Source organism: Diabrotica undecimpunctata, chromosome 1, assembly GCF_040954645.1.
Source record: "Diabrotica undecimpunctata isolate CICGRU chromosome 1, icDiaUnde3, whole genome shotgun sequence".
Lineage (NCBI taxonomy): Eukaryota > Metazoa > Arthropoda > Insecta > Coleoptera > Chrysomelidae > Diabrotica > Diabrotica undecimpunctata.
The window spans coordinates 54,747,130-54,772,021 of NC_092803.1; the positions used below are offsets into that span (position 1 = coordinate 54,747,130).

General features: G+C 31.0%; 1 protein-coding gene across 1 annotated transcript in view; it reads left to right on the forward strand.

The window, feature by feature from the left end:
- The window catches only part of LOC140447752 (ovochymase-1-like), a 148,951-nt gene that overhangs the window by 122,100 nt on the left and 1,959 nt on the right, over nt 1-24,892 (forward strand). Inside the window, exons 15-16 of the mRNA XM_072540628.1 lie at nt 10,054-10,228; nt 15,662-16,064. Of these exons, the coding sequence (XP_072396729.1) occupies nt 10,054-10,228; nt 15,662-16,064 (578 nt within the window). The remainder of the gene's footprint in view (nt 1-10,053; nt 10,229-15,661; nt 16,065-24,892) is intronic.

Sequence of the window (24,892 nt, forward strand, 5' to 3'; positions counted from 1 at the left end):
ATTACCTGACTACCAGATTACTTTCTGTAACAAAGATTTAGACTTTAGTTGTCAATACAAATAAGGTCAGACGGCAGTGTTGCCCCTTTATGTGTCAAAATTCTTTCGACGCAATAATTTCAAAAATGTTAATGAATATTTTAAATAGGTCATGGCTATGTTGAAGGAAACATACTTGGCGGCTCAAGCCCGTTGAATCACCTTGTTCGGAAAAGGGTTAATACAAATGTTTAACGTAATTACGTGATAGGTAGCGGCTTGTAGCCTCAAATTACGTCTGTCAGCATTTTATTCTAAATTAGTTGTTGATTGAAAATAAAACACTTTTAAACATAAATCTCTAAGGCCTGTTTAGTAATTATTATACTAGTATTACGTTCTCGTGATTGATTTATATCAATCCAAAACGCCAGTAAATATTTATATTTAAAACTGTAATACGAATTATTAAATAATTGAAGGCGTTGTTTCCCCTAATGTTACCTTATTTAACTACAAACATTGTTTAAATAGGACTAGTTAGACAATCCTTATGGAACAAACGTTTGACTTTTCTTCTGCCGTCATATGGCGGCCTCTAGTAATAAATTTAAAAAACTATTAACAGAAACTTAATTCTCAGCAGGATTCTATACGAGTATATTTCTACCAGTCTGGTAACTAATGCAAACCCGTACACGGGTGCCAGATTGTGAAGAAAATATAAGACTTTAAGACTTATAAGACTAAAATGCTTATTGTTATTATCGTTGTATGCGTCTTGTGAAAGATAACTTGACTATTTCGAGCGAATATTTCAAATTGTTTTTCTACTTTGAGACTTGATAAATCTAAACCGGTTAGTAATCTATTTAAATGAAGCAGTTAAATGCTGCCTTTTTTTTAAGTTTTATTAGTTTACCAGATATTTAATTTGGTTATATGATTTGTTAGAAAAGGATTAAATATTTAATTGAAATAGACTCGACTGCTATCGTCTTAGAACACTCATGCGGAGGTTTATTTTTTAGTCAAGACTTGAGTTTTATCATTGTTTAAAAAAAATTCTTTTTAAACAATGGTTTTATGTATGTTTTGAGAAAATTAAATTTTCAAATTTTCTACTATTTTCCAAATAGTAAATTCATGGGTATGGTTTTTTGATAATGGTTTTGAAACAAATAAACAGATCGATATGCCACAACAAGAGGCACCACATATTTAGGGACAAATTAATCTATGTGTTGGGATAAAAGGAATAATAATTAACAAAACTTTAATAAATAGTACCCTTTATTTTATTTATTTATGTATTTTATAATATACACACCATGTTTGTATTTCTGTTTACATAAATGAAAATGTTTTTTTCAATCAACTCGCACGATCTGACTGTTTATGCAAAAATTAAATTCGCGTTATTTTAATAGTTAGATAACACTTATCAAAATTCTGATATCTACACCATAGACAATATTAACAAAATAATAATTCAAGGTAAAAAAACAAAACAAAATTGTTTACATTAAAACATTTACATTGTTTAAAGTGTGTGATAATTATGAAATCTTTTTGTCTTGACCAATGGTGATAACCGCATATCTAAAAAGCTCATCAACAAAATCGTCAAGTTCAGAATTATCACTGTGCGAAACAGTATTGGCACTGGTTGATGGTTGTTTTTCTAATGAATACGTATGAAAAACGCGTGGTGTCGTTAACGAACCTTCCTCTTCTACCTCACTATATTTTTTTGGTATAGCAGTACTGGGTAAATATTTTGCATTGCGTCAAAATGCTTACTGCATAGATTTTTTTTTTAAATCGGGTAGCTCCAGACTTTCCAATGCAGCATTACCTACAACAATATTATTATTAACACAACTGAAAAAAAGCAACTTTCTGCACAATACATTAAATTAAATATATATATATATATATATATATATATATATATATTAATTATAATTAAATTATATATATATATATATATATATATATATATATATATATATATATATATATATATATATATATATATATATATATATATATATAGATATATTATATAAGAGTAAGAAAAAAAATTTTTAGATAGGAAAAAAAAGAAATTAATTACTATTTAAATGGGAATAAGCCTCAATTAAAGGTTAAAATACGTTTATTGACGTTTTAATTTCCACTTCGGAAATCGTTCTCAAACATGTTTGTTTTTTAGAACGATTTCCGAAGTGGAAATTGAAACGTCAATAAACGTATTTTAACCTTTAATTGTGGCTTATTCCCATTTAAATAGTAATTAATTTAAAATGAAACAAGAAAATAGCTTCAGAACAATATTAGGAAAAAAAAAGATCCCATATCACTACCAAAAACAAATTTTTGATAGTCCTATAGAATCTAGTCATGGATGATGTTATCAGTGATTGTATCAACAATTACACTTTTTTCATTCCTTTTATTAAAAGATATGTAGATGATTTAGTTTTGGCACTTCCTAAACACAAAATTAATGAAATAGTCAACATTTTCAACAATCATAATCAACATATACAATTTACAGTTGAGGAAGAGGTAGATGATTCTCTAGTTCCTTAGAGAAGGTTTCAAGTCCAGTGCTTTATACAGGTTGGTGAATTGTTTGCAGTCGGTAAGTTTGGTATGGTTGATTCGTAGTCTTCTAATAGTCGATGCTTCTCTTCTAGTTATGAAGTCTAGGGAGAGATGACCAATAAAAGATTGAAGTTTATGAAAAGTTGTTTTGCTCTTTTGCTATAAGTTTTGTCAAGTATCCTCTACTGACTTTTTAAAAAAGAATTTCGAGATTCGTTAGCTAGTTGAATTGGGGTGACTTCAGTCACCCCATGGTTGGTAGCTTCTTTGGCAAAATTATCTGCTGTTTTATTACCAGTAGTTCCGGTGTGAGAAGGCAGCCATATGAGAGAGACTTATATCGTAAGCAAAGAGATTTTGGTATATGTTATGAATGTTTTGAACTAATAGGTGGTCAGTGAAAATTGTATTGACTAAACGGATATATGAAAGTTAATCTAAACAAATGGGCAATATGTCTGTTTTGATGGGAGATGCATTTAAAAGCCAACAGAATACTATATAGTTCACCTGTGCAAACGTTGCATATTACGGGTAACCGAGATGATCTTACAAGTTCATGTTTAGTGGTTACTGCGCAACCAATACCAGTGGTAGTTTTAGAAGCATCTGTATAGAGAATTAAATTCTAAAAATGCTTTCTTTATAAGAAGGTTAGAAGATTCAAGTTTGTTAAAAATGGTGAGTGAGGTATATATTGAGGGGAGATCTTTAGCCCAGAGGGGAAGTAAAGTTAGAGGAAATGAACTAGTCTGAAAAAGGTCAATATTTTTAAGTAGTGGACAAATTAATTGAGGTATAGGTTTTATGATAAGGTGTTGGTTATTGTTAATGGAAGAAAACGCCATTGTGGCAATTAGGGAATGAACGGGATTAAATGGATTTGCGGATGTTGATGCAGCATACGAAAGTAGAAGTGATTATCGTCTTAGGGTAGGAGAAAGTTCATTAGATTCACGGTATACACTCTCAATAGGACTAAAGCGAAAAGCGCTCAGACCTAGAAGTAGTTTTATCGGCACCCCATTAAAGATGACTGAGGGTTTTAAAAATGTTCAACCTTTTAAAACAATTGATTTTAAGTTCAGAGACTGGATTCTTTCAATTTAATCTGGAGTCAAACATAAAACCGAGAATTTTACATTAATTAACAACAGAACTGCAGGAGCTAATCAATAGAGTTGACATGGAATGCACAAATTGGGGACTGTCGATAAATATTGATAAAACTAAATACATGGTGACCAGTAAAGTGAATATCGGCGCAACCCAACTGATATTAAACCAACAACCGCTGCAGAGAGTTCAGAGATTCAAATACCTTGGATGTTGGATTACCCAAAATCTAGATCTATCCTTCGAAATTCGATGTAGAATTGAACAGGCAAGAAACTCATTTCAAAAATTCAAGCCTCTATTATCCAATAACTCATTAAATTTGGAAATCCGTGAAAAGTTTACAAGATGCTACGTGTGGTCTGTACTTTTGTATGGATGTGAAACTTGGACTTTAAACGCCGATATCATGAATAAAATCGAGGCGTTTGAGATGTGGTTGTATCGAAGGATACTAAAAATTCCATGGACTAGCAGAACCAGAAACGAAGAAGTTCTTCGAAGAATGGGACATCAACGAACTCTATTAAATATTATTAAGAGGCGTAAACTAGAATATCTTGGACATATAATCAGGGGACCAAGATATGAGTTCCTTCGGCTAATTCTCAACGGTAAAATCGAAGGAAAGAAATGGATAGGACGGAAGAAACTCTCTTGGTTGAGGAATTTGCGGCAGTGGACAGGTTTGACAGCGGACCAATTGCTACACGTAGCGCAAGACCGAGATCAGTATAAAAATATTGTAAGCATGGTAGTCGCCGACGTTCCGTAGGGATATGGCACTCTAAAAAGAAGAAGAAACAACAGAAAGTAGAGAATTGTTAAATAAAATTTTGGTTAAGGGAGTGAAAATTCTTCTGGAAAATTTTACTAATTTGGTTTTGTTCTCAGTAAGTGATAATCCTAGTTCGTTAGATCTATCTTGAAGTAGATTTACTACACTTTGTATAAGTTTATATGGAATTGGGACCTCACCAGGGTTGAGTTACCAGTGGATATGATAACATTTGCCATGTTATTATATCCACTGGTAGCTTTAACATCCTAATATATAAGACTAAATAATGTAAACTAAATTGTAACGTATAACTTTTAACGGGTTTTTACCCAGATATTTAGCGGCTTAAAACATGTTCACCTAGACACTGATGATGGAATATAGATTCCGAAAACCTTTATTCTTCATAACATAGCCCATTTGGGTTTTTTAATTTATATACCTTTTATAATGGATTTTAACAAAAATTTTTTCTTGTAATGATTTTTTTTTATATTAGTATAGATTAGGGCAAGATCTTTCATTAACGATTGTCAGCGGTATGTCAGTGATAAATTTATTGGCTTCATTTAGAGGGTCGTTGGTGCCTAAGGAATTTTCGAGAAATTTTTCAAGATAATTATAGAAAATCCTAATTTTTGTGTTTTTATAGGATTTGAGTGCAGCTTTTAGTCCGAAATAGTTTATAGAAGAGTTCGGATAATTGGTATCTTGTGAAACTAAGGATGAATAAGGAAAGGGTGAAGGAAGAAAAGAGTATATATGGTTAGGTCCAGATTTGTTCCAAAACTTTTATTTTATCAAGTATAACCTTTTGATTAAAAAAGGGATTGGATATTTTAAGGTTATTTTTTATTTTTTATTTTTTATTTTTTATTTTTTATTTTTAACTTTTTTTTTCAAACTAGACTTGGGCTAGTATCTGAAGTACATAAAGTTTTCTTACTTAATTAAATATTGTGTCTAAATTTGGCAAAAGATGAAGTAAAAATATACATATAGCAGGAAACTCATGATATATGCCTATTGATCATCTGATGTTCCGTATTTCTTAGGGACTGTTCGATTAGTGAATGCGGGATGGAAGGAGATACATTTGAAATAAGGATTCTTTTGGTCGCAGAAAGAAGCCTGCAGATCAAGATGACGGTGAAATTAATTATGACGTTCGGTGTATTAGTTGATCAACGATGTCGGTAGAAGAGAGGAAAATGTAGATTCGATTATTCGAAATGCGAGATTTAAAAGTAATATTTTTTGGATAAACTATTTTATCAATTTCTTTAATATATTCAAATAAAACAGTATTCAAAATGGAGTGCATGACAATAACTTGTCCCCTTTTAGAAAACGAACGGGAAGGAGGGCTAGAGACTGCGGCAACGACATATGATTTTGGGTTGAAACTGGAGTTGTTTTGTGTAAATGTAAATATTTAATTGCTGTTCATGATGTGTAGTTCTGGTTACCCAGACCGTAACACAATACCTAAACGTGAGTACCTAAAGGACCCTCTCCCAAACTGGAAAGAAAGAAACAAAGGATCTCACCTATTTCTTGGGATTTTCACTGGATTTCTTTAATTAAACCAATATAGCCACAATTAAATTCGACTATTGAAATATAAAACCAAATTTGATACTCGTTTTCTTATCACATTGTGATTAAAGAACTTCGCTTTGTATTGTTAACTCGTCGATGAATTAATTTATCTGTTTAACACTGTTTAAATCTTTAAAATCCATTAGGGACTTTAAAAAGGGTGTTTAACCTTTGACAGTTATTTGATGTTTTTTGAATCGATTATTTGAAGCTTTATTTATAAACTTCAACATTTTATTAAACTTATTATAAAAAAAAACGGTTTGCAAAAGTGCTTTTTAGCTTCTAAACATTTATACTACTTTTGATATTTTTCATGTCATACGGCTGTACGTAGGCTCAATGAAAAGCTGGCGTAAAAGCACAATTAAAAAAAAAACAGAACTTTCTATAACCACTAACAAGAAACAAGCTCAGATATTGCAGCGGACAGATCTCCCTTGCATTTTTCTGTGGCGATATTTTACGAGTACCATTATTTTAATGTTTCAAAATAATTTACTTCTTCACTGTGTATGCTATTGATAAATCGAATTATAAAAATTAGATATTCTTTTACAATGTTCAATTTTCAGCTCTTGATGTTAATAAACAATGAAAATATTTGCAATTTCTTAAACAAGAAAAAAAATGCTATTTGATTTCCTCTGGGCCATAGAAGGTTTTGGTTTTTTTTAATGTTTTTTTATTAGCTTTATATTGAGCCTACATACAAGTGTGACATAAAAAAGTCAAAGTTATTAAAAATTTTTATATGCAAAAAATTTGTTACTCTTCAAACTGATTTTTAAAAACAAATTTATTATATTCTTGATGTTTTTTTTAATAATTTAAAACGAAGCCATAAAAAATCGATTGCTATTTACAAAATATCCCTAGAGTGACTGTTTGGACAGGTACAGTTGTTTAAATAATCGGTCTCCTGGATAAACAAATCGAATAACTCATAAACTGTATGGTCGTTCTGTATGACATTTAGCACACTTTAAAAACTCATTAACTGCCATAATTTTAAATAGTTGTATTACATATCGTTATGCAAAAAGAAAGTTATTAACATTTATAAATGATACTTTAAAAATAAGGGTTTTTAAATTATCTCGGTCAATTCTTTATGTATTTTAATTATAAAAATATCAATATTAGAGAACATTTTATGATCTATAACTTTTATTTTAACGTTTTATGCGCATAAACTTTTTTCACTTTTTACGATTGTTTAAAAAAAAGCAAAGCAAAATTAGCTAAATTTTTCACATAATTGTCATCAGCTACCCCTTATATACCTTTTAGAGGCTTTAAATATCTGTTTAAGATTTTTTCAGCTTTTTTTAGAGTTGTAGATCATAAAAAGTAATGTAACTTTTGAGAGTATCCAAATTAAAATACAAGAAACTATTAATCGAAATAGTTGCAAAAAACCTTATTTTTGTAGTTATTTATAAATTAAAATAACTCTTTTTTGTGCAAAAACATATAACATAGCTCCTTGAAATTATGGAAATTAATAAGTTATTACAGTGCGCTAAATATCAATCAGAGCAAATAGTTTATAGGTTATTTAATCTGTTTATAAACATTTATATCTTTGATATCGTTTATGGCACAAACTTATATAGAGGCTAACGAAAAACTGATGAAAAACACACTTTCTAAAAAAAAAAGAATCTTCTATGACCATTACGAGCCAAGAGAGCATTTTATATTTAAAACCAAAGCATTTTATTCTTAAAATCATACTTCCATTGTCTATTAACAGTAAGAGCTGAAAATTGAAGGGACTCTAAATGAAAATCTGAATTGTGCGATCCAGCTTACAGATGGCATATGCGGTAAAGAAGTAAAAATTTATAACCCGTTAAAATGATGGTATTCGTAAAATACCTCTTCGGAAAAGTAGAATGGAGAACCATCTGAGCTCCGTTTTTTTTAGATTTGAACTTTTTTAAAATAAATCACGCTTGTAAAATTTGCAATATCTTAGCTTCTGTGGCATGTAAAACATAATTTTTTTTTAACTGGGGTAGCTCAACAAAAAGTTGTTTAAATAATCGCTTTCCATGATAAACAAATCGTCACTATTTTTATTAGTTACATTACGTACCATTATGCAAAAACAAAGTTATTAAAATTTATAAATTTCTGCAAAATCAAGGGTTTTTTGCAACTATTTTGGTGAATTCTTTATATATTTTAATTTAGAAACTCACAAAAGGAAGAACTTTTTGAGATCTACAATTTTTATTTTAACTATTTTTCTCTAAACTGGATAAAAAACGTTTTATAAGCAAAATAATGACCTCTCACTTTTTAAAATTGTTTAAACAAAAACAAACCAAAATACCTGTATGTCTTCACAGATTTATTATTAACTAACCCTCGTATATCTTTTAGAACCTTAAAATATCTTTATAAGATTTTTACGTGTAATCAATGATTTTTTTACAGATAGACTGGTGTATAAATTAGTTCTCCGATAAAGATGAACTTATTTCTACTTTTCAATACAATAACTAAAAATAGGTAGTTAAAGAAATACATATTTAAATATCTAATACTTTGATTATGTTTATTCACTAATTTGTTTTTCCGAAGTTTATTATATCATAATTATTATAATACCAACGAAAACGTAAAATTCAAATGATGAATGAAAAAAAAATAAACATTTTTTTAAGTTAATTACGTAACGGAAACGGTGTAAAATAAAAGAATATAAAAAAGTTTCTATTTACTTACCAGAGTGTAATATCCATGTTTGACAAGCCGAAAGATTTTTTGTCGGAAATCTGAACATTCTTAAACCATGAATTTTGTATGGTGATAAACCACATTGTAATAACAACAAATATTTCCAGCCATCTGTAAAAAACCATTTGTTTATTATGGAAGTAACATTATTTTAATTTAAAATCACTTTTTTCAAATATTATCGAATGTATGTATTATCCGCTAAAATTTATTTCTAAATACCTAATTTGTTCATTTCTCATACAAATGTTTTTTGTTTTAAACATATAGAATTAAAATGTTTTACTTACCTCCGACCAAATTTTTGTAATACACTTCCAAATAAAATAAAATATTTAAATTCTTTAAACTTATTTAGATATAGGAAGATTTAGAAGCCACAGTACGTTTATGTACAATTTTAGTTGACACGATATTTACTAGTTGATAGTAATAACTCTATTTAAAACAAAATCTTAACTGATTCATGGTCTGTTTTTTGTAAAATTTTTATTTGTAAGCAAACCTGTTGCTACTATGTCAGTGAAATATTGCAACGCCGGTGAATTTAATTTAGGGGATCAAAAATGGACGTTTAGTTTAATCTTTAACTTTTTCACATAGCACCATCTAGTATAACGTATATCAAACAAACAATGGTATATTAAAATCTATTGAGACAGAAAGCGTGGTGACATCTAGTGACTGTCTCAATTAGAATCAAACAAATTTATACATTGCGTTGGCTAACTAGTTCTATTTAAACAATGCTACAAATACTAAGAAAATTTAATAAACTTTACCTTATTACTATTTAACACATAATACAAATTTCTAAGCAATCGTCACAATACAGATGCATTAAAATGGGTATATTATTTGCACTTAATAACAGTTAAATAAAAAAAGCCTTTAAATCCATGTTAAAAACAATAACTCTTCTTTGTATTTTATGTGCAATTTTTTTGGTTGAAGTAGTTAATATGTCGCTGTCAAAATTTGAAAATATATATAAAGATCTGTATGACTAAATTAACAGTTGAAGCAGGTTATTAACATAGTAAAATTCAAGTAAACACATTCAAGTTATTACATTGAAGGGATGAACTTGGGTAGGAATATTTCAACTAAATAGAAAAATAAATAGTATTATTAGTTGAGTTTTAATTATAAATATGTCCTTATTTTTGTGCTCTTTAATTAAGTTGTTTGTTTTTTACTTTTACCTACAGGATATTCAGCAGCTTTAAACAGAACAAAAAGTGCGCTCAGAATAGTTGGAGGTCAAGATGCTCTAATTCAGGATTATCCGTACCAAGTTTCAATTCTCTTTTATGGAAAACATGGCTGCGGTGGGTCGATAATCAATCAAAATTATATTTTGACAGCAGCACATTGTACTTATGAGTAAGAATTTTAATTTTGTTTTTTTGCGTTGCATTTTTGTAATACTTATTGACTTTAAGGATAGCTGCTGATATTAAAATTAATGGTAGCTGATTTAAAATTGCTCTAAAGGCTTCTGATTCAGAGAAAGTGCTAAGCATATATTGTGGTCGGTCGTTTCTTATGTGTATTTAAAAAGTTACGGCTAAACTATGAAGTATCGTTTGTTTCACGAAAAATGGTTGAGGGCTTAATGGTTACGTGACTTGATCCTATTGTGTATACAAGAGTCTCTCAATAAACTACCGAAGTATACAGGGTCGCACTTCAGAAAGTTTGTTATTTAATATATTTCATTGGTAGCTGTGTAATACACGATTATAAAAATTTATTAAATTATTTCATATGGTATTTTCAGGTTGTTCAAGTGAATATACTTGATAATTGAACAATTTTTAATATGAAGAAAGTAGTTTTTTTGTTCCACGTGAATAATTGTAATATATGGATCTAAATTCAGAAAGGTACTTTCCTTCACACTTTTTACAGGTTTAGGACTGTCAGCAAAAAACTGGCGTGTTTAAAAGTTTTTGCTCTTCCTAATCGGATATCGTTAAAAATAAGTAATAATAATAATAATTATAATAATTAATAATAATAATAATTAATAATTAATATAATAATAATAATAATAATAATAATAATCAAAAACACCATCCTCGAAGTGCAATAGAAAGAACGACATTACCGCGGTATTTAGGAGGACGAGGACTTATGGATATAAGTGAGCAACTAGAAAAACACATTACCAATTTAAGAACTTATTTTCAGGTGCAGGCTGAGACATCTACTCTACATCGCGCGATTTGTGCAGTAGATGATACAACACCGATCAAACTGAGGGAACCAGAAATGCGCATAAACCATCTTACTAAGGACGAAAAAATGCGCACCTGGATGGGTAAACCTCTTCACGGGCGACATCCTAATGAGGTCAGTCAAGACCACGTCGACAATAAAGCGTCGAACTATTGGCTGACATCAGGAAAGTTGTTCCCTGAAACAGAAGGTTCATTACTCGCCATTCAGGATCAGGTTATACCAACAAAAAATTACCTGAAATATATCGTCAAAGACCCTCAGGTTCAAAATGACAAATGCCGATATGGATGTCAAGCTCAAGAAACCATCCAACACATTACCGGGGGTTGCCAGGCATTTGCTGCAACTGAATATAAGGAACGGCACGACTCAGTAGGAAAGATCCTTCATCAAGAGATAGCCATCAAACTGGGACTTCTCCAAACAAACCATCTCCCATATTATCAATACGTTCCTGAAAGTATACTTGAGAATGATAACTACAAGCTATACTGGGACCGCACTGTGCTCACAGACCAAACAGTGGCACATAATAGACCAGATCTCATACTAGTTAATAAACTAAAGAGACAAACAACACTAATTGATGTGGCGATACCCAACAACAATAATCTTCGTATTAAACAAAACGAAAAGATCGCCAAATACAGGGATCTGGAGATTCAAATACGAAGACAGTGGAGAATGGAAAGTACCCAGACAATACCTATTATTCTCTCTACTACTGGAGTTATTCCGAAGAACCTCCTAGAAAATATAAGAAAGCTAGGTCTGAATGAACATCTCTACAAGACCATGCAGAAAGCTGTACTTCTCTCAACATCCAGATGTGTACGAAAATTTTTGGGAGATACTCCAGCATACCAAGTCACCTAGGGCTCGATAATACGGAAAGAGTCCCACCAGAGCTCAATCCTTTTGATACCGTAGGTATCTGGGATGAGTGAATTTTCCCCTTAGAGGGAGTGAGAGCCGTATGGCTAAATCTGGGATAATAATAAGTACAGTATTAATAGTTCTATTTACAGTATATACATACAAACGAATACATAATGTACAAAAAATAGATGAATTGAAAAAAAATATAGAAAAATATATACAAGTTAATATTTACAAAAAAAGATACCCAAAATAACCAAAATATATTTATGAATTCCTAAATACCTAATTCTGTTTCGCTGTCGCTATCCTCTTCAAGATTAATAACAATTGGCTTAATTATGTGATTTAAAGTAACATATAAATTTTCTAAGTTCGTTACATGGCGCACTGAATTTTTCCAACTTTCTGGGGAGATATCATCAACACATTTTCTTATTAATTCGACTACACTACCACTTAAAGTCGGAGAAACATTTTGCGACCTAACATTTGACTTTAGTTGGTGCCACATATGCTCTATGGGATTAAATAAAAACAATAGTAGGGCGAAAGCCGTAACACTGTATGTCCCATGTCCTTGGTCAATGCGTCACAAACATATACTTTTTTAATAGAAAATGATTTTAACACTTCTAACAGTTCATTTTTTCAATAACTTTCTTCAAAATATATATCGTTTTCTAACAGGTAGTTTTGAATTTCAATTTTCGTGACTTGTAGACTTACGTAATTGACGACTGTGGTAACTTGCATTGTCCATTACTATCACACTATTTTGAGGAAGGTTAGGTATAAGACAATTCTTAAACCATTGCTCAAAAAGCTCTGCCGTTATGTCCTCATGGTAGTCCACGCAGGAGTCTTTAATGTTCTTTGCAGAAAGCCATAAGGCATTTGGGACCCAACCATTTTCTGATCCTGCATGTAAAATTGTTATTCTTTTCCCTTTGTTTGATGTTTCCTTTTGTTTGACACCTGTTGGAAGAATCGGACCATCCTTTGGATGGTGTTTCATGAGTGTCAAACCATGTCTCGTCCAGATAAATTATTGGTCGATCTTCTGTACGATACTTTCTTATGGAAGTTATATATTCAGTATGCCACGATGGAACTCCATAAGCACTTGCCTTTTGTCAATTGTACGATATCTGAAGCCCATTTTAGAAAAAATCCTCCAAAGACAAATGCGGCTACAGTTTATTTGTGTATCATCATTAGTTAGCCATTGTTTTAAAGCACCTTATGTAGGTATCCGTTCTTCTTCGTACATTGTGTAAATTTTTCGTCTTACTAAGTCCTTATCACTTTCGTCAATACATTTGGTAGAACCGGCATCCTCACGCTTCCTTCTTGACTTAATGGGATTTAATGTAATTTTTTTCACTGTGGTTAGAGGTATTTTCGTTAAATCAGATATTTCACTGGCAGCAGTATTAGCAGTAAGTCCTCTTGTTAGTAAAGAACTATATATTGTTTTTACGATTTCTCTAGCGTCAGTAGATAAATGCTGTTTCTTTGCTGGAATACTGGAAGAAGCACCATCAATGTTTTTCCACGGACGCCACATAAAGCTGTTTTATAGGTATAAATAGGTATAACACTGGTAACACTTTCAACTAAATGAAACAAAATGTATATTTAAAAATTTCTCATCGGTTTTATATACTTTTACAAATTATACAGAATAGAGGGAACCTGTATAATTATTCCAGGAAATACGTAACAATCAACAAATTTATTGTGGTCATTAAAAGATCAACCATTGATAGTGAAACTCACAGTTAAAATGTTTACAACTTTATGAAATAAAATGTATTCTAATCGTTTTTATAATTTTATACGATTTTTTAATCGTTTTTATATTACCAGGAATTTATTATACAAACAAGATAACGACACTCCACAGTAGCTTCAATTTTACCTGAATACTTACCTGCTCAACTAATGTTGACTAAGCTGGGGTACTTGCGGTCGGGTTTCATTGCAATCATTAAGCACTCAACCATTTTTCGTGAAATAAACTATATCTAAAAATTTTTTAAAAGAAAACTGATGCATAATAAAATGTAACAATACTTTAAATATTGAAAGAAAAATGAATTTCTGAAATACTCAGACATTTTAATAATATTCTTGTATTAAGGACCAAAATATCATATATAAAGCTATTATTTATTAAAAATCACAACAAGCAAAGATTAAAATTTATTCAAAATGATAAATATTCATCTGTAAATGATTGAAATAAGATTTTTTCTCTGGAGACAAAGTTATTTTTTCGTTTTCCTGAACCGCATTTGGATTTTCCGCGCTTCTAGATTTTGAAGGAAATCTTTTCGACTCTCGTACAAGGTTGGTTTCTCTGCTTAAAATATCTATAAGCAGGTGTTCCACAAGGGAGTGTATTGGGTCTAGTCCTATACCTAATATACACGTGTGATATACCCGAACTAGAAGACGACACCATAGCTACCTTAACAGATGACACTGCTGTCTTAGCGGTAAGTAACACCGTTGAAAAAGCTACAGAAAAACTACAAAATTCAATAAATAAAATCCATGAATGGATCAAAAAATGGAAAATTAAGCTGAATGAGAATAAATCAGTCCATATAAATTTTACCAATAAGAGAATTAATAATATTCCAATTAGAATAAATGATGTCCAAGTGCCTATTGCAACATCAGCAAAGTACTTGAGGATCACTCTTGATACGAAACTTCGCTGGAAAGCTCACGTGAAGAAGAAAAGAGAAGAACTAGGCATCCGCTACAAGAAAATGTATTGGTTAATGGGAAGACATTCCTCTCTATCCATAAATAATAAACTCCTAATCTATAAACAAATACTGAGACCAGTATGGACCTATGGCTGCCAACTCTGGGGCTGTGCCAAGCCTAGTAACATCAAAGTAATCCAGATATTCCAGAATAAAGTGCTGAGGAACATCGTAGATGCGCCTTGGTACGTTAGGAACAACGACCTTCACCGGGACCTGAAGATGGAAGACGTCAATCAGATAATCAAGAAATTTTCAGGGAGCCATGAACAACGACTCCATCATCATGTAAACGTCGAGGCTATCCAGCTCCTCGACAATACGAACCTAGAGAGAAGGCTCAAAAGAACAAAGCTTTTTGAACTAGTATAATGAGTAAGTGAAAAGCAGAGTAAAGTGTTGTGCGAGTATGCATGCTAAATTTAATGCTAGTTATTAGAAATAATAGGAAAGATACTAGTGAGTAGACACCTAATTTTAAGATTTCATTAGTAATTTAAGTTAGAAACAAACTGATAATTGGTCTTACTGACCAGATTTTAATGTAAGTACACTTCTGTGTCTTTAGTAAAAAAAAATCTATAAAAACAGAAATGGGTATACCTTAAGTATGCAATGCAAGTATGCAATGCAATGGTTTTCTTTTGTCTGTTTGACAAAATACTGTCTTTTTTTTGGTTTTGTTCTTTTTTTATTTATGCAAGCCAGTAAAACTACCAAACGTGTATCGATAAAAATTAAATATTTTTGATATTCCAATAATGTGTATAACTGATTACTTTTAATAGCTTCAGATACTTATTCAATATATTTATCCAACCCGATTTAGTTTAAAGTAATTACACAAAATAATTATCACCACAACAGTAAACGTCAATTTTATTTACATCAAGTTTTTAAATCATTTTAGTGTTACGGAATCAGTGCTGGCTGTACGAGTAAACTCTTCCTTTAGAGACGAGCAAGGCACAGTATACGAGGTAGCAGAAATCTTTGTACATGATGAATTTGACGACAGCACGTATGACAATGATATTAGCATCCTTCGCCTTGCAAAACCTTTATCCTTTGGAAGGGGAGTCAGTCCAATCTCATTAGCAACAGCTGGAACGCAAATAACTGACGGTTTAGAAGCATATGCTACGGGATGGGGTCGTTTGGGAGAGCATCTGCCAGCTTCTCATCAGTTACAAGTCGTTATGTTACCTGTCATTTCTACGGAGACATGTGCTGAATATTATCCTAGTGGATGGGTTACGAGGAGGATGTTCTGTGCTGGTTATTACGAGCAAGGAGGAAAAGATACATGTGAGGTGAGTAATTATGAGTGAGTGAGTTAACCCAATAGAAATGTCTTTATTTTATTAAATATTTTGTTGGGGATAAATCACAAAATATACTTTATATTTGAAGATTCGACATTTTATTATATATAACATAGTTACAACTGATATATTGCAAATTCTTATTGCTACAAAAATTTAGAATTAAATAATTTTATTAATAACAGTTATTATAGTTTTCTGACCTAACGTTTGAATAAGTAATGAGTGTTCTAAACTAGCTTTGATCACTGCTGGTATAGTTTCTGCATTATTTTAGCTAATTTTGTCAAAATGAAGACAGTTTATTGCTAACTCCCATTGCTAATAACAAGTGCTAATAATTAGCATTGCTAATAGATAATCTCCCAGCTGAACTATATAAAGAAGGTGGCCACGATACCATAATGACAGCAGCTCATAAAAAAAATGGACACAGAAATCCCTCTCGAATGATTCAAATATTAGAATACTTTGCACCATACACAAAAAAGGATATATCTTTTAATGCTCTAACTACATAGGAATTAGGCTTCTAAATGCAGCGCATAAAATATTTTAAATATTATATAACTAAAATATTTTCCATAGATTTTCGACATATATGTAGAACGAATAGCAGAAAAACACCAGGCTGGCTTCAGAGGTAGTAAATCGACAATTCATCAGACTGCAACCCTGAGACAAATTTAAGAAAAAACTGGAATACAGCATAGATACTTATCACATATTTATAGCCTACAAAGTAACCTACGACTCTGTGAATAGAAGGTAAATATTCAAAGCAATGAAATAGTAGGAATACCAAATCAGTTGGTAAATCTAATAAAACCAACTCTTGATAAAGTTTAATATAGAGAAGGAATTAATGGGGAACTGTCTGAACAAATAACTGGCTGCGCCAGGGAGACCCTCTCTCCTAGATACTGTTCAATCTGGCTCTGGAAAAAGTAATACGTGTGTCAGAAATCACAACCATTGGTTTAATATACAGTGAACGGCTAAATTATGGAATATTATCATTATTTCGAGAACCGTTGAGTTTTAAGGGAAATCCCGAAACAGGTCGATTTTTGTTATAAAATGCCCATCTTATAACGTACATGGAGTAGAGATGATATCACCGGTGTGGATGTAGTGACATAATAATTAATTTTTTCGCATTAATTTCGCAATATACAAATAGAAATTGGTATATTGCGACACTTCATTTGAAGGAGAATTTAATTCTCTATTTAACGACATTGCATTTTTAACTAAAATATTTTTTTTAAGGGTACAAAAAAAAATTTTTTAAATTTAAATTCAACTAAATTACAACTAATGATATAATTATTAATGTACTTTAAAGTAACCAAATTATGCATAATAATTATTTTAAATTAAATGTTCGAAATGCACACTTCACACTTTGCAGCGTTTCCTTTACTACCAGTCAAAAAGGGTGTAGTAGAAGGGTGTTGGGGTGATGAAGGCTTGAGCTGAAGACCACCGTGACCTAAAAAATAGAACTGTACATATAAATATTATATTCTTTTGGACTGACAATACAATTGCAAATATTACTAAATATTATCGACAACCAAAAAACAACAATTATTGTTCATTAATTCTTAATATATATGTAGATAAAAATATACTTACTCTTATATATTATATAAATATAACTCTTACAATGCCATCTTCCTGAATTACAATTTTTGATATAGAAGGTTGTGTGCCTGTTGCATTATCAATGTTGTCGTCGTAATGCATAGTAGATAACACTAAAATATTTTTACCTGTTCGGGATACATACGATACAAGGGTACACTCTTCTTGAAATGCGAACATACTGGTTTTGTCTAGCCTTTGATAACAGTTAAACGATGTTCACGTAGAGGTAATCGCGCGATCTGAACGCTTAAAAATTATCCATGGTAACGTTCCTTCCCATTCCCCAAATCGGTTCACACAGACGAGGTACAAGTGACATATTTGACATATCAACAAAATATTTTCCTGCTGGCTGTCTACCAACATATACTTCCATCTTGGACGTATAATACATATACATCTTAGCGTTTGCTACAGCATATATATATATATTTATCTATCGTCGTATATGCTGAAAAATTGTAATGCTTTGGTAGATTAGAATTAAAAGCTTCAAAAATCTCACGTATCGCGGCCAACTTGTCGAATTTTTTCCTTTGTATTCTAGTATTTTTGTCATCGAACCGAATGTGTCTTATAATGAACTGTAACCTCTTTAGTGACATCGTAAGGCAATAAATCTCAATTGACCTTCTATCTGTTCTAAATAAATCATCAGCATTCTGATGATTGCTTTTGTTAGCGCCAGATATATACAACAGCCCAAACAGAGCATTTAATTCTATAAGATCAATTGGCCTAGCCGTTCTGTTGTTGACTGTGTCAGATCATTTCAACTTATTGGTGCATTCTACTATTTTTTTCAAGAATATCTGTAGTAAAAAAACATTCCCAAATCTCTTTTATCACTAACTTTTGCCAAATATCACCTTTTGGTCCTGCCATATTGGGCAGAAGATTTTCAGTACGAGTTCGAACGTTACGATTAAATTTATGATGTTTCCTCCATCTTGTTCTATCTTTCCCAAACAAATGTGATATGTGCAGTATTACTTCTACTGGTACATGATTTTAGACATGTTTTTCATCATAGAAGCCCTTCTCTGAATTGGTATCATATTCAAGAACTTCTGAACAATCACCTTGCAAACTTGCGTCGTCATCTTCTGGTTTCTGTCCGGAATTAGCAACAATTTCGTCAAAAAATTGTTGCAACCTGATTTGTTCTCTTTCGTAAGCTATATTTACATACAACTCCTAAAATGAATATCTAATATTTAAACTGACTATGGACCAAAAACGACAAAAACTTACCGTTGAGTATAACACAAATGGTAACCTCGGTCGCTCACACCGTCAGGTCGAATAACATATGAACTATCCGCACTCGGCCACAGATTTGTCAAGATTGAATAGCGTGATGAGGATTCGAAAGCTACCTGGCCGCGCGGACAAAACAATATGCGCATTTGAGTTTTAGCGCGAAAAATCTACTACGTCGGTGTTACGGATCGTACGTTACCACTTGAAGGTTAAGTTATTAACTTTATTTCACTAAAAATGAATATTCACTGTAATTCTTAAACTTGAAATTATTTTAAATGTATATTTTAACTTCTAAGATCCAAAGCCATAATTACTTACTGATATTTTTCTCGCCTTTCTGGATCCTTCGACAAAGTAAAAAAAAACTTTCACTGCACTTCGAATGTGTATTTTTATAATTTTTAACAGTCCAAATATGTCCACCCCTTTTTTCCACTTGTATTCATTTTACGTCTAAAATAGTAAAAAAATCCGTGCAATACACACAAAATACTAACGAGTATTTTATAAAAAATAATACAAAATCAAAATAAACCACGAATAAGAAATATTCATGGTTCAATGCTTTGCAATATAACAACATATGTGCCGTGACAAGTGATATTTCCGTAACTCCCAAATTGGCCGACGATCTGCGAAATAAAGATGCGTGAATTTTTCCTGCCTAGGTGAGTGTCACTGCTATTTATTGTTCCTTATGCTGTGGTACAGCTGTCAGCTGTTAGTTAATTGGAAGTGCCTGAAACGGAGTGACAATATTTGACCGCTGTACATTTTACGAACGTATACAAAATTGTAGGGTTAAGCTATGTCTGTAATCGTTAATTACAAGTATTAGTTGTCCTTTTCATTTAAGTCGTCATTTAAGTTGTCATAACAAACGCAAGTATGCAAGTAGAAATAATGAAAACTTTTGCAATTTTTAACTTGGTAATTTTAAGGTTAACTAAATTTTATAAAAGTTTTATATAAATAAAAAAAATGATAATGGAAATGGTTTTAAAGTAATACTTATATAGACAGTCTTAAGAAAAAATTGCTTTTAGATGGCGTCAGCATGAAATCGGTTATGCTAAGTCCTTGTATCCAATATAACACATGCAGTGTAAGTGGCATACATTTGGCACAACTCATTTTCGAAACAATAAAATAACAAGGGGATACATTATCTACAATTTTTACCAATATAATGTTAAAATAAAAAATACTTTCATTAGATGTCCCTCGAACTGATAGAAATAAAAATCAAGTACGTAAAATTTTTGAAAAATGAATTTAACGACTTAAAAATAAGTTTGAAGCGGTTCTGGACAATTTTAGATTCTCTATAGGGGCTAAAATATAGAGCGTGGTACGCTATTTTTAGATTCTCTACAGACGCCGAAATATAGATCGTGGTACGTTTTCAATTGGATACCCTGTATGTGTAAATCTACAAAATTTCTCGGAGTCAATTATAGCCCGCTTCTCTGTTTTTTACCTGTACATTAATAATCTCTTTACTCCGTTAATTACCTAGCATTATCTACCAAACAAAACGCTTCCCTTCTTGCTTAATAACTTTACCTATAAATTAACAACATTAGTTTTCTAGCGAGTTGCTTCCGTGACAAAAACAATTTTCTTTGATTTACACCAGAAATTTTAAAACTTGCTGTTGCCTTCACTTGGTAGATAAACTTGTAACGACCCTTTAATCATCAGCCTTAACCAACAAGTCTATTTAATTCAAATTAGAGGATAATCAGAGGTTTAATTGTGTGATCATGGATAGTTTGGACGGTTTTAATAACTTTATTTTGTGTTAAAATTTAACTTTTGGTTTACATTGTGTGCTTTGTTTAATAAAATAAAAACTGCTAATTGTATTAATTTTGTAATATGTTATATGGTCAGTCAACTTTGCATGAATTGTTGTCTTTGGAGTCATAAATTTTCGACAGAATACAGTTATATAACACCTAAGACAATTCTATTAGTGGAGTACGATAATAAAAACAAATTACCTATTAAATATATTTGGGATAACAGAAAAAAAATAGTATTAAAAGACAGGAAATTAAACATGTTACTAATTTTATCCTTAGATTTAAAATTATTTTTCATATTATTTACCGAATGGTGAATCGTGAACCGGTCAAATGTTAACATTGTTCTACGAATTAAACGTACTTCAAAATTTAGGAAACATTTTTCAGGCCATCTCTAATAGTCAGGCCACATGCAGTGCAAAAATGTGTATGACGTGTTGCATTTGATCATATTGGTGTAAGATGTTTGACAATAGTTGAATTGTCAATAGTTTCATTTAATGATTAAATTATAAACAATAAATTTTACTAAATACTGCTACTACTACTACTACTGAATAATAAGTATTACTTGTTTTTAATATAATTTATTATTACTCTAAATAATAAATTATATTGTTTACAAAGCAATAAAGGTAACTAAATGTACTCAGTTGAGGAAAAAGCACAATAATGTTGTATTTGGGCAATAGTGCGAGCAGTGTCAGATCTTTATTTAACGTAAGATATTCTAAAACATATCAATTCAATTCCAGGTTATAAAAGAATTCAGAGAATTTCAATATAGTACTTTGATCCTACTTCCTAAAAATTTCTTTTATTGTAGTAAGTCTAAAAACTTTTTATGAATTTAAACTTTTCTCATAGAAAAATGGTCCAATAATATTGTGTCTACATATTCCTAACCAGACATTTGGCTAAATACTACTACTACTACTAAATAGTAAATATTACTTTGTAAACAATAAATTATATTGTTTACAAAGCAATAAAGGTAATGAAATGTACTCTTGAGGAAAAAACACAATAATGTTGTATTTAGGCAATAGTGCGAGCACTGTTAGATTTTTATTTAACGTAAGATATTCTAAAACATACCAATTCAATTCCAGGTTATAAAAGAATTCAAATAATTTCAATAGAGCACTTTGATCCTAATTCCTAAAAATTTCTTTTATTGTAGCAAGTCTAAAAACTTTTTGTGAATTTAAACTTTTCTCATATAAAAATGGTCCAATAATATTGTGTCTACTTGTTTCTAACCAGACATTTTTTCGATGATATTAGGTAGCACTTTCAATAATATTCTCAAGCATTCTTGTCGACCAAATCCTATAATTTTAAACATTTGGTTCACTATTTAATTTAAATGTATATTTATCGTAAAAGTTTTCAGTATATCACACTGATGGAACTTTGTCTGACCTCCACCAATTGTAGGGGGAAAGCTTATTGAATTCCTTTCCCCAGCGGGTACAGTACCAAATATTTTAGAACCATAGACTATTAACGAGATTCCTTCGATATACGTAAGCAGAATTCACGGCGATGATTTCTTATGTGTTTGGTTTTATCGGGTTATACTTAGCGAGAAATAAAGCGTTATCAATGGAGAATATTTACAAAACATACAGAATATTTACATAGTGCTTTTGGGGCGCGCGAATATAGCGAAATCTAATGCTCTTTTCACTGCATTTATTTAGGCGAAGGGAGCGTAGGTACCCAGTACCGCACACAGCCGTACATTTCGGCTATCAACTTGAGACACAAATCACATCTGAGATTCTTTTGGCTTGAATTTACACCTAAAACTGTCGACAGGCCGGCGTCAGTGGTTACAACCTAAGGCCTTTATAAGTTATTTATGACACAAATATTTTGTGGACAAAAAGTAATCTATCGCATAAGATTAAGCCAACATTTGTGAAAACGAAAAATAAAACGGTTATAATATAATTAAACTTGTTGTTTTTACAACACAGACCATCATCACTAAAAACTTCCCACGTTAATATAATTAATACAAATAAGTAAAATATTGTCATAATATTGTTCTGCAGCTATTTTCTTGTGGCATTTTAAATTAATTACTATTTAAATGGGAATAAGCCACAATTAAAGGTAAAAATACATTTATTGACGTTTCAATTTCCACTTCGGAAATCGTTCTCAAAATACAAACATTAGTAAATTAAACAAATTTTGTTTTTTGTTACTTAGTGAAAATTCTTCTAATAATTTAATTTATTTAAATTTATTCTTATTTAAATAGTAATTAAAATATTGTCAGTTAAACCGAAAAATGTAAATACATACTAGTTCAAACTAGCTACATAGAAAGCTCTAATAAACCTTAGGTCCATATTAAAAATTTTAAGTTGTAAAACTGATGTGACAGGAGCTTAATGTTGCAAGATTTTAAGGGGGCATACAGTTCCCTGCTCAAAACGAGGACGTTAGTGTTCTAAGGTAGATACCAGCTAACTGACTAGATTAGGAAGTCAATTAATTACAATTGAAAGGCGATATTTAATTTTTAATTGTTCCTTAAATAGTAAACGCCCACTATTGGTTTTATTTTGAACCATTTTGAACCAAGTTTAGGTGTAAATTATATTATTTTTTTAAATTATATTAGACTAGATAAATAAAATTATTGTTTTTAGAGTCAACTTAAAAATTCTTTATGTAATATAAATATAAGAATATGAAAATAAATGTCTAGTTTAGTTAACAAGTTGATCATTAAGATAAAATCCTGCACGTGAGGAATGACGTCATATACTCAGCTGATTTGTAATGTACAAATATAGATTTTTACTTTTATTAATTATTTCGTTGTTATTTCTTAAGATAATTTTTTCTGGTCTTGGAAGATTTTTTAACATTTGGTTGACATATAGTTTTTCGAACATTTTTGCCGATTTCTTTATGATTTTATCGATTTTTTTTGTATTCAGTTGGGATTATTTTGTGCTTTCGGCTCGTTCATTATGATTATGATTTCTTGGACCTTAGTTGTACTTGTTTTTAAAGAATTTTCACCGAGTAACAAAAACTTACAAAATATTACTGTCAATAGTTTCGTGTATATTGTCTTTAATTTCATCTTAAATTACGTAATTAATTTTAAATAACACAGGTTTACAAAAAAAATATTTTTTTAAATTGTTTGGAATTTCATAACGGATTTTTATGTATTTTTCAGCGCTGATTGCAAAAATGCAATCCATTTTTTTCTATCACGTAAGGTTTTCTCACAAAAAAGGAATTACTTTTTGGTATAATAACAAAATTTTAGCAATTTTTCAAATTTTTTCTTAAGTCAAAGGATTTTATTTTATGTATAATACATGTTATAAACTACATATCTAGTACACTTACATTTCTCTTTAAGCTCATAAGTCCTTATAGTAACGCTTTTGTTTTCAGTAGAAGCTTCTTTTATTGCTTTTCCGGCTGTGTACTCGTTGAGGGTCATCTTGTTTTAACATCCAGCAGTAGTCCGCTATCATGTTGACGTTCCATCTTCCTTGATACCTTCTTTCCATTTCCTTGATATCTTGGTGGAATCTTTTACCCTGCTCTTCACTTACATCACCAAGGTTTGCAGGGAAGTAGTCTAGATGTGAATGAAGGAAATGAACTTTAATGCTCATGTTACATTCCAGCTTCTTAAAGTTGTCGAGCATGTCTGCGACGATTGTTTTGTAGTTAGGATCTTTTTTGTTTCCTAGGAAACCGGTAACAACTAGTTTAAAAGATTTCCATGCTGCTTTTTCGTTTGTTTCCATTTTGTCCATAAAATTGGAATCTCCCATCAGTTTTCTAATGTCTGGTCCGACAAAGACTCCTTCCTTTAGTTTTGCCTCGGATAAACCAGGAAACTGGCCACAAAGATACTTGAAACACTCCCCTTCTTTTGGCAACGCCTTTACAAATTGTTTCATTGACCCCAACTTAAGGTGGAGTGGTGGTAGTAATACCTTTTTGGGATCCACAAGGCTTTTCCTCTCAACACTTTTAACCCCCACCTGTAAGGTTTTTCTTAAGGGCCAAACTTTTTTAATGTAGTGTTGCTTT